General features: G+C 42.0%; 1 protein-coding gene across 1 annotated transcript; it reads left to right on the plus strand.

Moving 5' to 3' along the window:
• The first annotated feature begins 825 nt into the window (after nt 1-825).
• LOC138756551 (complexin-4-like) lies at nt 826-17,180 on the plus strand. The gene is made up of 3 exons (XM_069922995.1): nt 826-1,016; nt 14,356-14,443; nt 16,722-17,180. Exons 1-3 carry the CDS (start codon nt 826-828, stop codon nt 16,938-16,940), a joined length of 498 nt encoding a protein of 165 aa, XP_069779096.1. The 3' UTR covers nt 16,941-17,180.
• Nucleotides 17,181-17,632: the final 452 nt, after the last annotated feature.

A 17,632-nucleotide genomic window follows, 5' to 3' on the forward strand; every position in this document is an offset into this window, starting at 1 on the left:
ATCACACATCAACAACATTTAAGTACAAGTAACACATAAGAAGTGAAAACAATAAACAGAGGATTAAAAGGCCAATAATTAATTAATATTCACAATTGGCACCCAGTTGTGCACACGGATCTTTGGTGGTCTTGAAGTCAGGCTGTGGCTATGGGGGAGGATCAAGAGCCTGATAGGTTTTAAATATTATTTCCCAATTTCAGGGCAGCACCAGCAAATCAGTTTCAAATCCAGGACTCTCTGTAAGGAGTTCATATGCTCTCTGAGTGGATTTCCTCCGGGTGCTCCAGTTTTATCCCACCCTTCAAAATGTAGGTTAACTGGTGTAATTGGGCAGCATGGTCTCATGGGCCAAATGAGCCTGTTACCGTACCGCATATCTAAATTTAAATCAAAAAATTAATTGAACAAAACAAAATACCTTGAAAGAATCATTCCTAGTTATCCATCCTATTGCTAATACAATCCATATTTTTCTTCTGTCCCCTGTTTTGGCTTGTTTCAAATAAGGAGAATTTACATTATTTTAAAAGTTACAAAATGTTAATCGGGCAACACATACAAACATAGAAGCAAAATCTCACCACTTGTGTGATTAATTTCTCAATCATAAATGCTGGACCTCTTTTAAACAGAGGGATTGGACCAACAAATGTGATCAGTGAAGGTTCCCAATAGTTCCCTGTGGCATCTTATAATGAGTTAAGCCGTTTAGCTCGCTGTGTGCCAATTACACCCAAGGCTTATCTGTCCTTCAGGTGCACGCGGGTTCCAGGCAACATCAGCCTGCTTTCCTTGCCTGCAGTTAGAGCAGGTTCTGCCAAAATGACATTCTTCCTCAAAAACATGATCAGTGGAAAAATAAAAGATCTTGGCGGTGGAGGAGGAGGAGGAGGAGGAGGAGGAGGGGGAGAGGAGGAGAAGGCAGCAGAGGGAGATGGCAAGCCGACTCCACAAAGCACTGGAATGACCAGGGAAGAGTTCGAGGAATACCAACGGCAGCTTTTGGAGGAGAAGTGAGTGCTACCACAGCAGAAAGGGATTGAAAGTGGAATTGTAAAATTGTGCAAACACAGGCTTGGATGAATATTTTCTAAAGTCAATTTGTGTAATTAAACAATGTCGATTAAATGTATTAATCAAATCTTAAATATTTTTACTAATTCATAAAAGTCCCTTCTTTGTGGGTTGCAGAGCACACATTATCAGTATTTATGTACAAACCAGAAACTTCCCATAGTATTCTGTTGACTGGAATGTTTGCTGTTTGCTTGGAGTCATGCTAGAATTTGCAAATACTGATTTCTAGAATGAACTCTAGAGAAAAAAAAGTAACATGTCCAGATCAGAAACTATTTAGATGTAAATATTACAATCCAAACTTAAAGCCCACAGCAATATTTCCTGAGGATTAAGAGCCATTGTGGGTCAATGCTGTTTAAGATGGGTGTCTGTCAAGCATTTACCTTTGCACGTGATTTTAAATTTAGTTGTACAGGCCATTTCAGCCCACAAGCCCATGCTGCCCAATTACTCCCAATTGACCTACACCCCCCGGTACATTTTGAACAGTGGAAGGAAACCGGAGCCCCCTGGGAATACCCATGCAGATACATGGGAGAATGTACAAACTCCTTACAGACAGCGCAGGATTTGAAGCCCGGTACCAGTCGTTGCCATTGTAACAGCATTGCGCTAACCACTATGTTAACCCTGCCACCCCAAGGGGCACATCCTTTCCCAGGGATTGTTGTAGGCCCAAGTTGGAAAGTGCTTAGCTCGAGCAGCAATGGTTCTTTGTTTCAACTGCCCACACTGGGCTCTCTCAGGTGCAGAGGTGTGTGCGTGTGCATGTCCATGCTTGTGCATGTGTGTGTGTGTGTGTGTGTGTGTGTGTGTGTGTGTGTGTGTGTGTGTGTGTGTGTGTGTGTGTGTGAGTGTGTGTGTGTGTGTGTGTGTGTGTGTGTGTGTGTGTGTGTGTGTGTGTGTGTGTATGTACCCGGAAGCTTTATACAGAATGATATTGCTCGTCTTGTTAAATCATACCCACGTGGGTATGAGCAATGATAAGGATAAGCTGGTTTTGCTGTCTTTGGAAGGGGGACTTAATTGGTGACTAAAATTATGAAGAGCCTGCAGAGAATAAATATGAAAGTCCTAGTTTTTATACAAGTTCTAGTTTTCAAAAAAGCAAAGGAGAGAGATTTAAAATAATTTTGGAGAATGATTTGAAGGGTGATGAAGAAGTCTTGGAACACTTCCTGAAAGGAGAATGTGGGCAGAAACACTCATCACATTTATGCAGAACTTTGATGTGCACTTAAAGACCTGTGACTTGCAGGATTAGACTTGTCACAGACACTGTGGACTGAATCGTCTTTTTAAGTCAGAAATTTTCTCTAAGATTTTCAATAATTTCCCCAGATAGGACCTGGAGTCTCTGATAAAACTGAGAAATTCTTCCAGGCCTTCAGGGACTTTGCTGTAAACACCTCCCCAAGGCCTGCAAGCCCCAGATGGCCACCAGGTCCATGTGCCACAGTTGTTTTAGAATCAGCTGTGCAGAAGAACTCCTGAAAATATAATGGGAGTTATTTATGTCAGCCCATGACAGCTGAGCTTCACCTTAGATTGCAGCACGGGGTACAGTGCCATGCTGAGCTGACATAATCACCCAGCAGCCTAGTAAAGGGTCCAATCTAGCCATGACTTTCTTGAACCAGCTTCATATTTTCCAGTAGCAGTCCCAACCAGCAGACAGAGACTGAACAGGCTGGGACTTTTCTCCCTGCAGAATAGGAGGGACCTTTTAGAGGGGCATAGATAAGGTAAATAGTCACAGTACTTTTTCCGAGGTTAGGGAAGTCTATAAACCAGATCTCAGTGATTTGCGATGAGAGGGGAAAGATTTATAGAACAACAGAGCACAGTATAGGCCCTTCAGCCCTCAATGTTGTGCTGACCCATATATTCCTTCCTAAAAAAGTATTAAACCCTCCCTACCCCATATCCCTCTGTTTTTCTTTCATCTATGTTCTGAGTATGGGCCCTAAAGGCATATTGACACACAGAGAGCGATGGATGCCAGAGGAAGTGGTGAAGTAGGGATAATTGTACCATTTAAAAGAAGAGGTGCACGGACAGGAAAGGTTTGGAGGGATATGGGCCAAATGGAATGAACTTAGTCACATGCATAAGTTGGGCCAACAGGCTTGTTTCAGTGCTGCTGCACTCTACAACATTCTGCTTCCTCACTCGGTGAAACATTTCAGTGAAAACTGTAGGCACCACAGTTTAATAGGGCTCTTTCAGTTGCTCAAAGATGGGTGGTGTAACTCCACCCCCTGTTCCATCCCACTTGGAGAGAGCCTTCAGTTAATGAGTGGCTTCCGCCATGCTCTCCCAGTGAAGAATGTGGAAATAACACATCCTGTGCCTGACCTGTGGCACTACGGGCAAATAAACTGAAAGCATCTTGCAGTATTTTAAAGATTAATTCCCTTTTTTTATCGTGTTTGGCAACATCTTGGTGTTGAGTTGTCATTCTTTTTCCTCTGATATCAAATGCGTCCCCCAAATGCCCCTTCAATACCAGCCGCATCGTGATTCATTCAGGTGCCTTGCCATTCTGCGTGGGCGATCATGTCTCTCCATCCATCTCTGACCCTTTGAATTGTAGTTGTTGCCTCCCCAGTTTTCCTTCAGTGAAGGCTCCATCTTTGAGCTGAGACCATAGTCAATGTTGAGTTCATGATTATACAAGGGAAAAATTACTGAAGTGGTTTCCCGTTGCCTTCTTCAGTTTCAGTGTCCACACTGGACGGGCAACCGTGGCCATTGATTGGCAGATTCATCTGCCGAACGTTTTTACTTTTACAACCATAAATTCTAATTTGTAGAATCTGCTTGTAAAAAACCATCCACCATCTGCAATCCATAGCTTCACGTGACCCTGATTGGGAGGCTAAACAGGTATTACCCCTTGCCCAAGGGTGACCTGTAGATATTGGACAGAAGGAACGCCTTAGACCTCCTTTCGCTGAGCAATTACGCAGCCCCGACACCAATAGCAAGCCACAAAATCAGGGTGTTCCTAGTGTAATTTTTAGCATTTCCACCGTTACCTCTCAGGGTGGCCACCGGGATATTTCAATCTGGTCTCAGTAGCTCAGGAGGGGAGAAATTCAGCTTCCCTTTCAAGCCCTAAATAACTTTAACAGTAGCTGCAAATATGTAAATATAAGATCAAAGGTTGAAGCAAAAACACAGTAGATCAGCCATCCTCAACAGGGGAGCTATACAGCCCACTTAGGGCCACAGCACATTTAAGGGGGTCACAGACTGAAATCAATTTTTTTTCATGTTTTTGATAGTCAGTAGGATAGAAGAACAGAAGAAATCAATTAAACTTGACTGCTTCACAAGGAAGGGGGTCCATAGCCTTTGAGCAGAAGGGGCTGCAGCCAAAATAAGGAAGAGAATGGCTGCTGTAGATAATGGAAATCCAAAGCATTAAAAGAAAGTACTGGCAGTGATCAGTGGGCCAAGCAGCTTCTTAGGAGACACTTATTGCTTCAGATAAAGATCCCTTCACCCAAGGTGCAAAAATGAGATCACAAATATTCAAAGTTGCTGAGGGCAACGAAGCGGAGTGAGCAGAGGGACTATCTCGCAAACCAGAAATTAGGGACGGAAAAAAAGAAACAGATTGAAACGTCTGTAAAGGAAAATTTGACCAGGGCTTGGTTGCAATTAGCAAGGTACTCAAATAGTGAGCAGTGGACAGTGCGGGGAGCAGCCAACTTGTGGGCCAGTTACCCTTTTCAAGCTTCAGTCACTTTGGCCGACAAGGGAGGGAAAGCGAAGGAGGAAAAAGAGAATAAAGATTTACAGCAGGGGCGGCCAATCTTTTACATTCCATGTGTCCATTTTTTCACACACGATTTCAGATGCGCCGTTCAATTCTTGTACCCCAATTGAATTCTTGTAAAAATATGTTAATATGATATATTGATTTAATATAAAAACAAGATTACTTACCTTAATGGGAGTAATTTTTGATTTTGCTACAGGGGTGCAATGTGCCACTTCTAATTATCCAATGTGACATTTCACCCCATGCACCATAGGTTGGCCATCCCTGATTTATGGCTATTTAATTGGAGCTGTCGTTAAATGGTTGGGTAAATGAGTGAAACTGGGTGCACAAGTTGGAAAAATATCACTAATTTGGAGTATTGCTTATTGCTGTCTCTCTCCCTGGACTACCAAGATGTAAAGGCAGGCCGCCAGGAAGCACAAAGTTACCCATTCATCCTGCCATGTACAATACAAAATATAATGACATCATTTAACATTATGTAACATATTATGTTACAATATTACTCCTCTGTATAAGGTTTGATTCAGTCCAACGATGTCACCTGTGACATCAATTATTTTGTTGAAAGTGAGCATCCTGTATTTGAAGAAATACGGTAATGATTATGCCAACAAACAAGGCTAAGTAACCTGCTATTTTACGAAGCCAGGTAACTAGTGCAATCCAGGATTTGAAGCTAAACTTTGACAGCAGCGGCTTAGGGTGAAAGAGCTTTAGCAGGATTTACCTGTGACACAAAACCAGTGACCAATCTCTGCTTGAAGAGAGGGAGCAACAACAGATAACACCAAGCTCTCAACTCAGATGAACTTATTTTAATTCAGTATCAGCGGGCAATGCTGTGACGTAGGGCTGTTCAATACTTTGGCTGCAAGGTTTATAGGTACCTCATAAAGCCACACGGAACATATATAAAGGCAAATAATGTACATATCTCCAGTGTCTTAAATACAACCAGTCTTGGGAGTCCGATCTCCAATTTAACCAAGTACAATGGCAACCTTCTCAATGAGCAAATGGTTCTAGTTTTCCAGATCTTAAGTACAAAGTCAAGGTTGCCACATCGGGAAAGAAAGAGTGTCTGGCGATGCTGCATTTCAGATGAGTTCTTTAATTGAGCTACAGTCTGGCTTTTAGGTAGGCCTATGACCTAATTCAAAGAGAAGGGTAATTCTCTGAAAGTCCTGCTTAAAGCTTAATCCCTTAACCTTCACCATCTCAGAAATGGATCACATGGTTATCCACCATTCTTGGATGTGAAGTCTCGCTGCTTACAAGTTTGCAGTAGTTCTTTGTGACCACAGGCTTGATAGCTCACATTGTGGTCATGTATTTGGAGATTGGGGTGAACATCTCTAACAGAGCTGCTCTCACTGTCTAAAACTATTAGCAGGAGGTACCAATAGCAACAACAATCACATGTGCTGATGTTACACATTTAATGATACGATTATACACATGTACACGCGACTCATGCATTTTTAGATAGAAATACATCACACTGCTTTCTTTCTTTGAAAATGTATTCCAGATACAAGCTCGGTATATTGACAGGCTTTTCTCAGAGGCTTCCTCTGATTCCTGACGAAGGACCCAGGCCTGAAATGCCGACTGCCTTTTACTTCATCTGGATGCTGCAGGACCTGCTGAGTTTCTCTAGCATCCACAGATTTTCTTCTATAACTTTCTCAGAGGCTTAGAACGTCTTAACACTGTGGCAACACTGACCTCAGCTGTGGAGTATGCGCGCCCTGCTTTCTTTCCTCCTACATCCCAAGGATATGCTGCTACAGAAAAATTACTCACAGTGTAGGGGTGTCAGAATTAGGGGGAGTGGCTTGTTATGTTGAGAGAGAGAGAGAGAGAGAGAGAGAGAGAGAGAGCTGGTTACAAGGAAAGTGTGGATCTGATAGAGTTGCTTTGCTGGAGACTTTTTGAAAGACTTTCTTCTTTGTCGCCTGAATAATCACTGCCTCATCTAACTTACCCACTCACCTTAAGTAATTTTAATTTGGACCCCACTCTTCTCTCACTTATCCAGTTTGTCTTTCATCTCGCTTTTTACAAAACACGACACTGGTCAAAGTCTACAATGAAATGGATTGATTTCAGAGTGATGTGGTATACATGCAACACGTCTGCAGTGCCAGTGAAAGGTTTCAGGTTTTTTTTTGGTACTTTCAAGGCTGATTTTGCTGATCTTCCCCACAAATGACTGATGTTCAGTATTTTTTAGTTAATCTTCGACTTGTCATTTCAGTCACACTTTTGCAGTCGGCAAGGATGGTTGATTGTTGCCTTGATTATCATAACTCAAGTTGTCTTGGATTTGAGTCTGTCGCTCAGGGTTTGACTGGAGTATTTCATTTTCATATTTATCACAACACTGTGCGTGTTTCTACTGGGACACCTCGTGTCACCCCGCATCACCTTGCATCATCGCGAATTTTTGTCCCCCGCATCACCGCGTATTTTACGACTACCCGAACTGTTTCTACTGAGCGATAAATACGCGGTGATGCGGGGTGATGAGGGGCGATGCAAGGTGATGCGGGGCGATGCGAGATGACCAGGAAGTCGCATATTTTAAGGTCACATATCAGGTCATTTTGTTTTCCCATCCAAAATGCCCTTCACCATCATTTCCTGCCATTTTGTGATCAAGAATCGCTGAAAATCAAATGTCCAGTTGATACTGTCCGACATATTCCAACGAAGAAACGAAAAAGTTATTATAATGACAGACAAGCTTGATATTTGTCCAGGGAAATTACTCCAATTTAACAATACACAAAGGAACAGTGGAGGCAATATGAACGCAGTATAGCTAGCTAGTAGGTAGCTTGTGCAGTATATATACGCAATAAGATAATGCACTGAACCGGTGCGTGCATGCGGTGATCAATTGAAAAGCGCGGGCGAAAAATCGATACTTCCGGTACACCGCGAATTCGTTACTCGCTGTGTTTCTACTGAAAAATTGTCCCTCGCATCACCGCGCATCGACCACCTCAAAAGGTGGACGACGGAGCACCTCGTATCACCGCGCATCGGCCACTACCCGATGTGTTTCTACTGAGGAAAAATTTGAGGTGTTACCTCGCATCACCGCGCATCACCTCGCATCACCTCGCATTGCCCCGAATTTTCATCGCTCAGTAGAAACACGGCCATAGTAAGAGGCCATTCAGCTCATTGAACCACTGCCGGTTCTCAGGGGACCCCCATCAATCCCGTTCCCCACTTAGTTTCCTGCAACTGATTTTCTTTCACCCCCCCCGCCATCATTGATTCTTCTCCTACGCTGCAATGTAACTGACCAACGTGTGGCTGCAAACTCCACACCAACAGTGCCAAAGGTCAGAATTGCACCTGTGATGCCAGTGCTATAAAGCATCTGGACTATTTCCTGCCCTTTGTCCCTCCCCATGGTCACATTATGAAGCTATTGCTTGGATGGTTTTCAAAAATGGTTTGGAAAGTAAAAATTATTCAGTCTGCTGGCAGATGTTCATTTTACCTACAATAAATATTAAACTGACTTCAGTAAGCGGGTTCATTTTGGAAATGAACATTTCCTTTAAACATTTTAATTCTAGTAAGGCACATTAATTCCACTTGAATTCATTCTTACAGTTCAATGACTTTTCATCAGAATTGGATAAGTGAGAAAACAAGCAAATCTTAAAATTGCAGGGAAGGGGAGGGTTAGAGAGAAGAAAGAATGATTAATATTATTATTATTCTGTATTAGGAGGGAAATCAAAGTTATCCAGGTAACATCAATGTTTTGGGTGACATCCAATTAATTGATGAATGGACGAATGTTTTCCATAACTCTCTTATCTCCACCCAATCACGTGTTTCCCCATGGTTCTTTCCAAATCTGAAAGATAAAACATTAGTTTTTTCACCATTCCAGTTCTAGTCAAGGGTCTTTGATCTGAAGCATTTCTTTCTTCACAGATGCTGCCTGACCTGCTGAGAGTTTCCACAATTTTTACTCCTTTAGTTCCTTCTCTGTGTTTTCCTCTTGGACACATTTCCTCTTCATGAAGGGGTCATGATGCTGGTTAGTTATTCTAGATCTGGGTTGCTGCATGTCCCCTTTTGATGTACCTACTGTATAATACGCTTCCTCATTAAGGCCCAGAACCATGGTAAGTGTCTGACATTGCGTCTGCAGGAAGAACTTGAACCATTTGCTCTTGAACTGTACCACTGACTGTTTTTCAGAAATGTAGCTTCTGTTACCGCCTCCTGGCTACAAGCCGCTGTTATGATTCCCCAGGTGATGTGTGAGTTTCTTTGGCACATTTCACTGCCATTTTCAGTTTTGGAGGCCTGATCCAATATTAGATACTGCCTGTTTGATGGGATCCATTCATGATTTAAAGCAACACAAAAATCTACCATCCAGACCTGGTTCAATAATTTCATTGAAGCTTCAATATCTTGATAATCCCTTGAATGCAAAATAGTCAAAGATTCTTCCTCCACCTTGCTTCCAGACACCAAGCTGGCAGCTTTCTAATATTTGGAGTTGTTAAGGATTGAAATAATCCTCCAATTCTTGCAATACCTCTCTGAATGGAACATATTATGCTTTTTGTGGGGTTACCGAATTATTAAACCTACAAAGGTCTCAGAGTGGGGCTCCATCGACAGACTAACCTCCTTATGTTCCCCAAAGGTAATTTTCAGTGCCTGTGAATTTCAATAAGATTCTCTTTCCCATTCTTTTGGTGAGTGCTTTGAAGACTCACGTGCTCTCTCTGGGTTTCCTATCCACTCAGTCTGTATGAGCTTCCATTTTGCCCCATTTTCCCTCCAAAATAGTGTCACTTTTATCTTGTCTATTGTCTGGCCCATCCTCCACTGTATTTAATGCTCCTGTTATCGCATCTCCCTCTGCACAACTCACTGTTTCTGCCTTTTCATTTGATGCTGTCTGCGCAGGTTATCAGGAGGACCAATAATGACCACCCTCCACTACACATCAACAACTCTGTGCCAGAGAGAGTGGACAGCACCTGGTTCCTTGGAGTTCACATCATCATATGAATGTCTCCACAGTGATGCTGCCTCAAAACACTGAATTTTATGACTTGCTCATGACAATAAATTCTGATTCTGAGGTTTACTGATCCCTTCCCCCCAGGAAAGTATTGACACCTGAGCTATTTTCACTTTCCCAACTGCCCAATTCAGAGGTTCTGTGATCAATTTCATCAACCAGCAATGCTTTGAACGTGTCTCACTAAGTTTCTCCAAACCATTGCATTTTCCTCTGGAGTCAATATTAGTTATTTTGGCTGTATTAAAGGATAGTGAGCTACTCTGTAGAACAATTAAATACTATCTCTGGGATTAACATTGATGGGTGCTTGATGGATTGCATAGGTATGATGGGCAAAAGGACATGTTTCTGTGTTGCATGACTCTAGGACTCTATATGGTCACACATCAACATTCAAATATTCTCCACATTCTGTACTGTGATGTAAATAACAGGCAGTGTCCAAACTGGATTGAAAATCGATGATTAGATAGAAGTGAGGCACACCGATACTAACCTGTAATGAGCTCTTAGACAGCCAGATTGGCTGATCTCATGGTGCATCCTGCCACACCCCATTCCGCTCGTTCCACAGTTTTACCCAGTCCTCTGTTTGGTCAATTCACATTTACTATCATCTGATTGCACAAGTACAACCCGTTCTCTGGTCCTCGGTGCAAAACATGCAGACACACAACTAGACATAGCACACATAAAGACAAACAGTCCATATGAAGGACAAGAATTCATATATTCAAATAAATAAATAGTTTGGTAAATATGAGAGTCTCATATGGTTAGTTGTCAGCAGTTCCTTTGGTTCTTCAGCATTCTCACTCCCTGTGGGAGGAAAATGTTCCTCAGCCTGGTGGTGCTGGCTCTGATACTCCTGTATCTTTTTCCCAAGGGGAGTAGCTAAAAGATGCTGTGTATAGGGTGGAAGGGGTCCTCAGTGATTTTGCACTCCCTCTTCAGACAATGATACCAGTAGATCACATCAATGGGGAGGGGGGGTGACAGGGAATCCAATGATCCTCTTGGCCTCTTTTATGGCCCTGCAGATTGACCTCTTGTCCATTTCTCTGAAGCAATCATATCACCCTGTGATGCAGCTGGACAAGACACTTTCAATAGATCTTCTGTTGAAGGTTGACGTAACGGTGGCCGGTAGCCTTACCCACTTCCATCTTCTCAGGAAGTGCAGATGCTGTTGCGCCTTCTTGACAAGTGAGGAGATGTTGGGTGTCCACAGTAGATTACTAGTTAAGTGAACTCCAAGGAACTTGGTGCTCTCCACACTCTCTTCTACAAATTTGTTGATGTGTAGTGGAGAGTTGTCATTCTTGGTCCTCCTGCAGCCCACAATCATCTCCTCCATCTTGTCCACATTGTTATTCTTGCTCCGTATCATGAGATTTTCCATCTCTTCTCTGTAGTGGAACTCATCATTATAGCTGATGAGGCCAACTTCTGTTGTGTAATCTGAGCACAAGAGATCATTGATATTCCTGCCCTATGGCATGTTCAGGTTCATATGACTGGTGTCAAAAGAATAACTCCAAACTCTACTGCTTTCTACTATTGCATAGAACTATCAAACAAAATGATTGTCTTGTATTGGACATTGTGGAGATACTATGCTCTGTGCATTATGCTGTTAGTGTGGGAGATAGAAAGGAGCTTGTGTTCTGATGAGAGTCCTTGAAAGAATGTGACAATGCAGTTTTACAGCCTCTTTCTGGACTTCACTTTATAATTCTTTAAGACAAGGGATAACATATTTGCTTATGAATATAAATGAAAGCACTAAACTCAGAGTTCCTACCAACCAGAATCTTTACAAGTTTATTGAAGGTGACAATACCAGCACATATAGAGTGCCATAGGTGCTCTGTTGTTAGTAAGGGATTATTTGTGGAATGGGAGTGGAAAGCAAAGGTTGAGAATCCATTATTCTAGGAGCATGGGTCTGGGGCACCTGTCAGCCTCTTGGATGCTGCCAGGAAGTTGGAGACAACTGTTTCACAAACTCTTTTCTGAGGATACCTTAAATCAATGTTTGGTCTTCCCTTGCACATTTTCAAAGAAAGGCGGTGGCATGTTGGATGATATTTATCCCTCCCTCACATTAAAGCACATTACTTGGTTATCTCAATGGTAACTTCACTTTTCAAACTATCCACTTGGCTGAGAGTTGCTTTGAACGGCATCATGTAAAATAGAAATTTATTTCCTTTTCTGGGGGAGACATTGATTGACAGGATGACAAAAGCACAAATGCACCGTAATCCTGTGAAAGGCTGAATGTGCCATCTGTGGGCAACTGTAGAATGTGTGGCCCTGCAACTGTTCCAAGGCATGAGCACAGAGCACGCATGGTTCCCTATCCTGTAGGGTGTGTATGTGCACCGGCAGTGCACGTGAACTTACCTCAGGAGAGGGCCTGGTCAATACTAGTCCATAACTAGCTGCAGTGCAGTTGTCAGCAAAATAAGCTCCCATTATTTATTCTATTATAGTAAAAGTCCAAAAATCCAGATGCCAGAAATCCAGACCATCCAAGAATCCGGACTTCTCAAAAACTCGCAAACTTCTTAAATTTAGCGGATTTTTCTGTGCACACCTAAGCGCCACAGATGCACAGAAGTCATGGAAATTAATGAATAAATATTTATTTAGTTTTTATGTGCTTTAAATTTTATATGAAAAATGTTTCATTAATAAATTATCAAAATTTACCTGTTCTTCACTTCTTTATTCTTCTTAAATTTGAATTTTAAAGGTACTGCCTGAGAATCTGGAAAATGCAAAAATCCGGACCAACCCAATCCCCGAACAGTCTGTATTATAGGACTTTTACGGTAGCAATTAATAAGGCAATGAATAGACTTTGTTGTCTCAATTTATGGGCATTAAATGAATGCTCCAGAGCCAATTTCCACAGCCAATGACGAAGTTCCAGGCAGGCCAGCTTTCCGGTATTTCTAGTGGCTACATAACAGAGGTGCAGAATCGATAAATTAACTCTTGAATGCTCTACCCCAATTGAATATGCAGGCTGGGAATTTTGATGTTGCAGAGGAAAGCTAGATTTGGATTTTCATAGCGGCATCAAAACTATGGTACAGTAAAAATCCTAAAATCCAGACTGCTCAGGGATTAGATCGGTCCGGATATTTGGATTTTCCAGATTCTCAGGCAATTCCAATTTAAGGAGAATAAATAAGAGACGAACGGGTAAATTTTGATAACAGAACATTTTTACACTTAAAATACAAAGAACAAACAAAAACAAATAAATATTCTGTGACTTCCATGTGATTGCTTGTTGACATTGTGCATTTGTGGCGCTTATGTATGCATACAAGCACACAAAAACCAGCTAAATTTAAAAAGTTTGAGAGTTTTAGCAAAGTCCAGATTATCGAGTGGTCCAAATTTCTGGCATTGGAATTTTGGACTTTCACTGTACATTCTTGTGGGGCAAAGCAAATTATGTCATCTTCATGAGTCATACATGAAGTGAACCAGGTTATTGGTGGGTGCAAGGAATGAGCCCAGTGTCACAAGTTGGATGGATGCCATGGAGCCAGTGACATAGCAGCTCAAGAAATGTGGCTGACAGAATATGGTAAACCACTGTTGTGTAATGATTGGCTGCTGCCAGCTGGACACGCCTCTCGAGGCCGATCCGACCTATAGGCCTTTGCGTGCTCCCCATTTCACTCGCCTCGATCAGTCAAGGAGGTTGACAGCTGTTCCAGTCTATAGTTAATAAAAGCCTGTCAGTTTCTCAACTTTAGTCTTTTGTGATTATTAGTGGTGCATCAGTTACAGAAATAGTCACCAGCACAGTGTTGACAAAAAACCGACTGTGACACGAGCAACCCAGTAAATATACATCCCCGGACAGATATTGGTACTTGCTGATCCACTGTCACGATAATCCCCATCTCTCATGAATTAAGCCAAATGCTTTTTTTTTCCTCAAACGTGAACTGAATCCCAGCTGATAAGACGTGGGAGGCCATTCAATCTCACAAGTCCAATCCAATCCCCACAATCTTCTCCAGGATATATTGCATTTAACTATAGTGATCCACTTGCTCCTTGTATGGATGGATGGGCCATTCTATTGCCTTATGAGCAGGCCTGTATCCCAGAGATGCAAACCCTTCTGGATCAGTATCAGCTTGGGAGCTGATAATGAGAACATGTTGAATTGAATGCAGCCTCCAGTGACAGAAGCTTAACCCTTTATTTGTGACAGGACAATTAGCAGATTCACCAATATCTGAATCATCTCAGGGACATTGGCTGCAGATTGAACAGAGCTAAAGCTAAAACAGAACCTATAGCATCTAACTAAACTTTAGACTCTGTGGCTTAAAATCTCATTTTCTTTCTGCTCCAGAATAGAACGAGACAACGCATTCACCCAAAGAAAGGCAGAAAGGGCAACAGTTCGATTGCACATGAGGGAAAAGTACCATCTACCACAGGTAAGGTACCAATGATGGGCCTAGGTCATAGGGAGAGTGCAGGCAATGAACACTACCAGCAAGGTCAAGGAATGGATTTCATTATCACGGTAAGAAACAGGTGGGTGCAAGAAATGAAGTCAGTGTCATGAATAAGATGGGATGCAAAAGACCCAGTGACACAGATATTCAGGAAATGTAGCTGAAACAGAATATACTACAATGCATGTACTTGCAATCATTTTGCCTGGATTGGAGAACATGCCTTATGAGGAGAGGTTGAGTGAATTTCGTCATTTCTCCTTGGAGGATGAGGGGTGATCTGATAGCGGTGTACAAGATGATGAGAGGCATTCAGCTTTTACCCAGGGATGAAATTGCAAACATGAAGGGCATCGTTTTCAGGTGCTTGGGAGTATGTAGAGGGGGGAATGCAAGAGATACGCTTCTCTTGCAGAGAATGATGGGTACATGAAATGCACTGCCAGCCAGGTTCCCTCTAAATTTTAGTCATCAGTGTGCGCAAAAAATCTTATGTTGTGCAAGATGGTGGCCTGTGACAAAAGTCTGTGTGCACTGAATGCTTGTGCAAAGGTAAACTTGAAATTGTTTCAAGATCATTTTGGCACAGCCTATCTCTCAAGACAAGTTTTAATAGAATACAAGAATGATTTCATTCTACAAAGTGACAGATTTAGTTAAGATTTTATTCTATCCTTTGAAATACTTTGTTCAATTTGTTGTTCCATTAAATAAAACATCGAAGAGTATTTCTTATTTTTATGTGATGCAATGTTGAAATAAATTAATAACACCCATCAATTTACAGATTATTATTATTATTATGAAAGTTGCTGGAAATGGTTAAATCAAAACTCATCTGATAACAAAGCAAGTTGAAAAACTATCCAGATACTTAATGTGAAAATTTTAACACATAGCACATTTTATTTAGGTTTACAAAATATTTGGCATAAAACAGCACAGAATAACAACAGAATCACATACATATTAGCGAAGAGATTATTTTCAATAAGTAATTATTGATTACGACATTATTTTAGGTAACTAATCTTTTATGCACACATTAATTTCCTTTGGGTGCTGGTTGCAAAACATGCATGCACAGCGCACAGTTTAGAGGGAACAGCGGCTGCCAGCCATGTTGGTGGAAGCAGATACAATAAGATCCTTCATTACCAGTCGAGAGGTACATGGAACTGAGAAAATTAGGGGGAGGGGATGCAGAAGGCAAATTCTGGGCAGTTTCTAAAGCACAACACTGAAGATTGTAGTGTAGGTTTCTATGTTCTGTGTTCTTTGTTCATTGGGAGAGGCTAATGGCAGTGAAACATGTAAGTCTGAAGATGCTGTGATTGTAGTAAAAAGAATGGAGCGAAACACACCTTGAAGAAGGGCTCAGGCCTGAAACGTCTGATCTTTACCTCCTATGGATCCTGTGAGACTGACTGAGTTCCTCCAGCATTTCTACGTTTTTACTAAAAGGCTAACTGTGGCAGGTACAGCCCAAGAAATGTACAACCACAGGTAGATGACAGGCAGCAAGCAATATATCGAATGTCACAGGTAACGTACAGATTTTACCTGCACTAAACTTAACTGATGCAAGGTGCACGATAGAGAAACATATCAATTCAGGCAAAGTCAACTATCACCTGAAATTAATGCATGGGGGGTGGGGTGGGGGGTGTAATTTAGCTATGTGGTGTGGTTTATTATTTTGACTGAACAGGTCCAGTACAGGGAAATGTGCTGACATGAAGCAGAATTCATCTGTGTTTCAATGTTCAGTGGTACAAGAGCCCATGTAAGCCAGGGAATGTGCTGCTACCTCAGTTGTGTGGAGTGAAAAAGAGAGCAAAGGATTCTATGATTGGTCTTCAAAATCACTTTGGATAGGGCCAAGAAATCTCAGCAGGGTCCTGGAAAATGCAATGCTGGGGTATGATTTGGCTCTGACTCACTCTGCAGTGACATTACCATCAATATAGGTTGCTATGCAACAGAGAGAGGTTAGTTGCTATGCAGTCCATACGATACCTCCAGTTTCAGAGAAGAGGGGTGGACAATACGGAACAAATCCCATGGACCAACAGGTAAGATTAGGTCTTGAATTCTAGTGCAAAGCCCCATACACCATGTATCAGGAATACAAGTGTACAGATAGTTATGATTCTCCATCTATTCACTTTTGGAGGACCAGAGAGGTGGAGGAGGATGCTGGAGATGATGTGATGGGTTAACATATGTTTAATTCCTTTATTCATGCTCTACTTAGAACGACAAAGATGAGGGTCAGCTGCAGATGGCAGGAGGCGATGTGGACCTGCCTGAGGAACTGGCCAAGATGGTTCAGGAGGATGAAGAGGAAGAAGAAGCTAGCAATTCATTCCTGGGAACGATTCACAACATGGACTTTGACACCCTCAAGGTTAAAGCCCAGGAAACATTCACTGAGATGAAGCAGACAGCTGAGGAGAAATGTTCTGTGATGTAACATTGGTTAAATCTGTAAAATACTGCAACTGCATTGGATGAGAATTTCTCATGAATGTGATTGTGGAGATGAGGCCTATTGAAGGCAAGGAAAGTTACTAGAGAAGCTCGCTGACATTGTTTGATGTGCTCTTTGCATTTTAGTTGTTTATTCCTCAGGTATTTGAGGAGAATTTTTAAGTCAATCTACATCTCACCTCCCTGGACTTACCTTTGGACACTACCTGTCAGGCTGGAGAAACCTTGCATCGCTTTCTAATTTGGTATGAATATCCTCAAACATAAGAATGGTTTGAGGATGCACCCAGCACCCAGAGGATCAAATGGAAACTCTTCCAATTGCCTCTGGCCAAGCTTCCAATGTATTAAAACAGTGAGGGCTCTTTCTGACCACAGCTCAAGTTTACAATGCCAGATTCTAAAACTGCACCAGTTCCCTGCATCTTCGGTGAATATTTCCCATGCATATGGAACTCAATCCTATAAGCTATACTGTCTGGTTAACTCTGGAGGGATAGTTGTAAGGTTATCTGTTTGTTACTCCATGTCACTTTTGTTCCTGAATCAGCTATACAGTGGTTGACACTGTTTGGGTAGAGTGAAATGAGCAGAAGGGGTGCCACCCTGCCAAGTCCAACCCAATGCACAGCCAATGCTCACATCCTGTTCAACAAGAAGGGCAGTCTACTTTGA

This window comes from Narcine bancroftii, chromosome 3 (genome assembly GCF_036971445.1).
Source record: "Narcine bancroftii isolate sNarBan1 chromosome 3, sNarBan1.hap1, whole genome shotgun sequence".
In the NCBI taxonomy this organism is placed as follows: Eukaryota; Metazoa; Chordata; class Chondrichthyes; order Torpediniformes; family Narcinidae; genus Narcine; species Narcine bancroftii.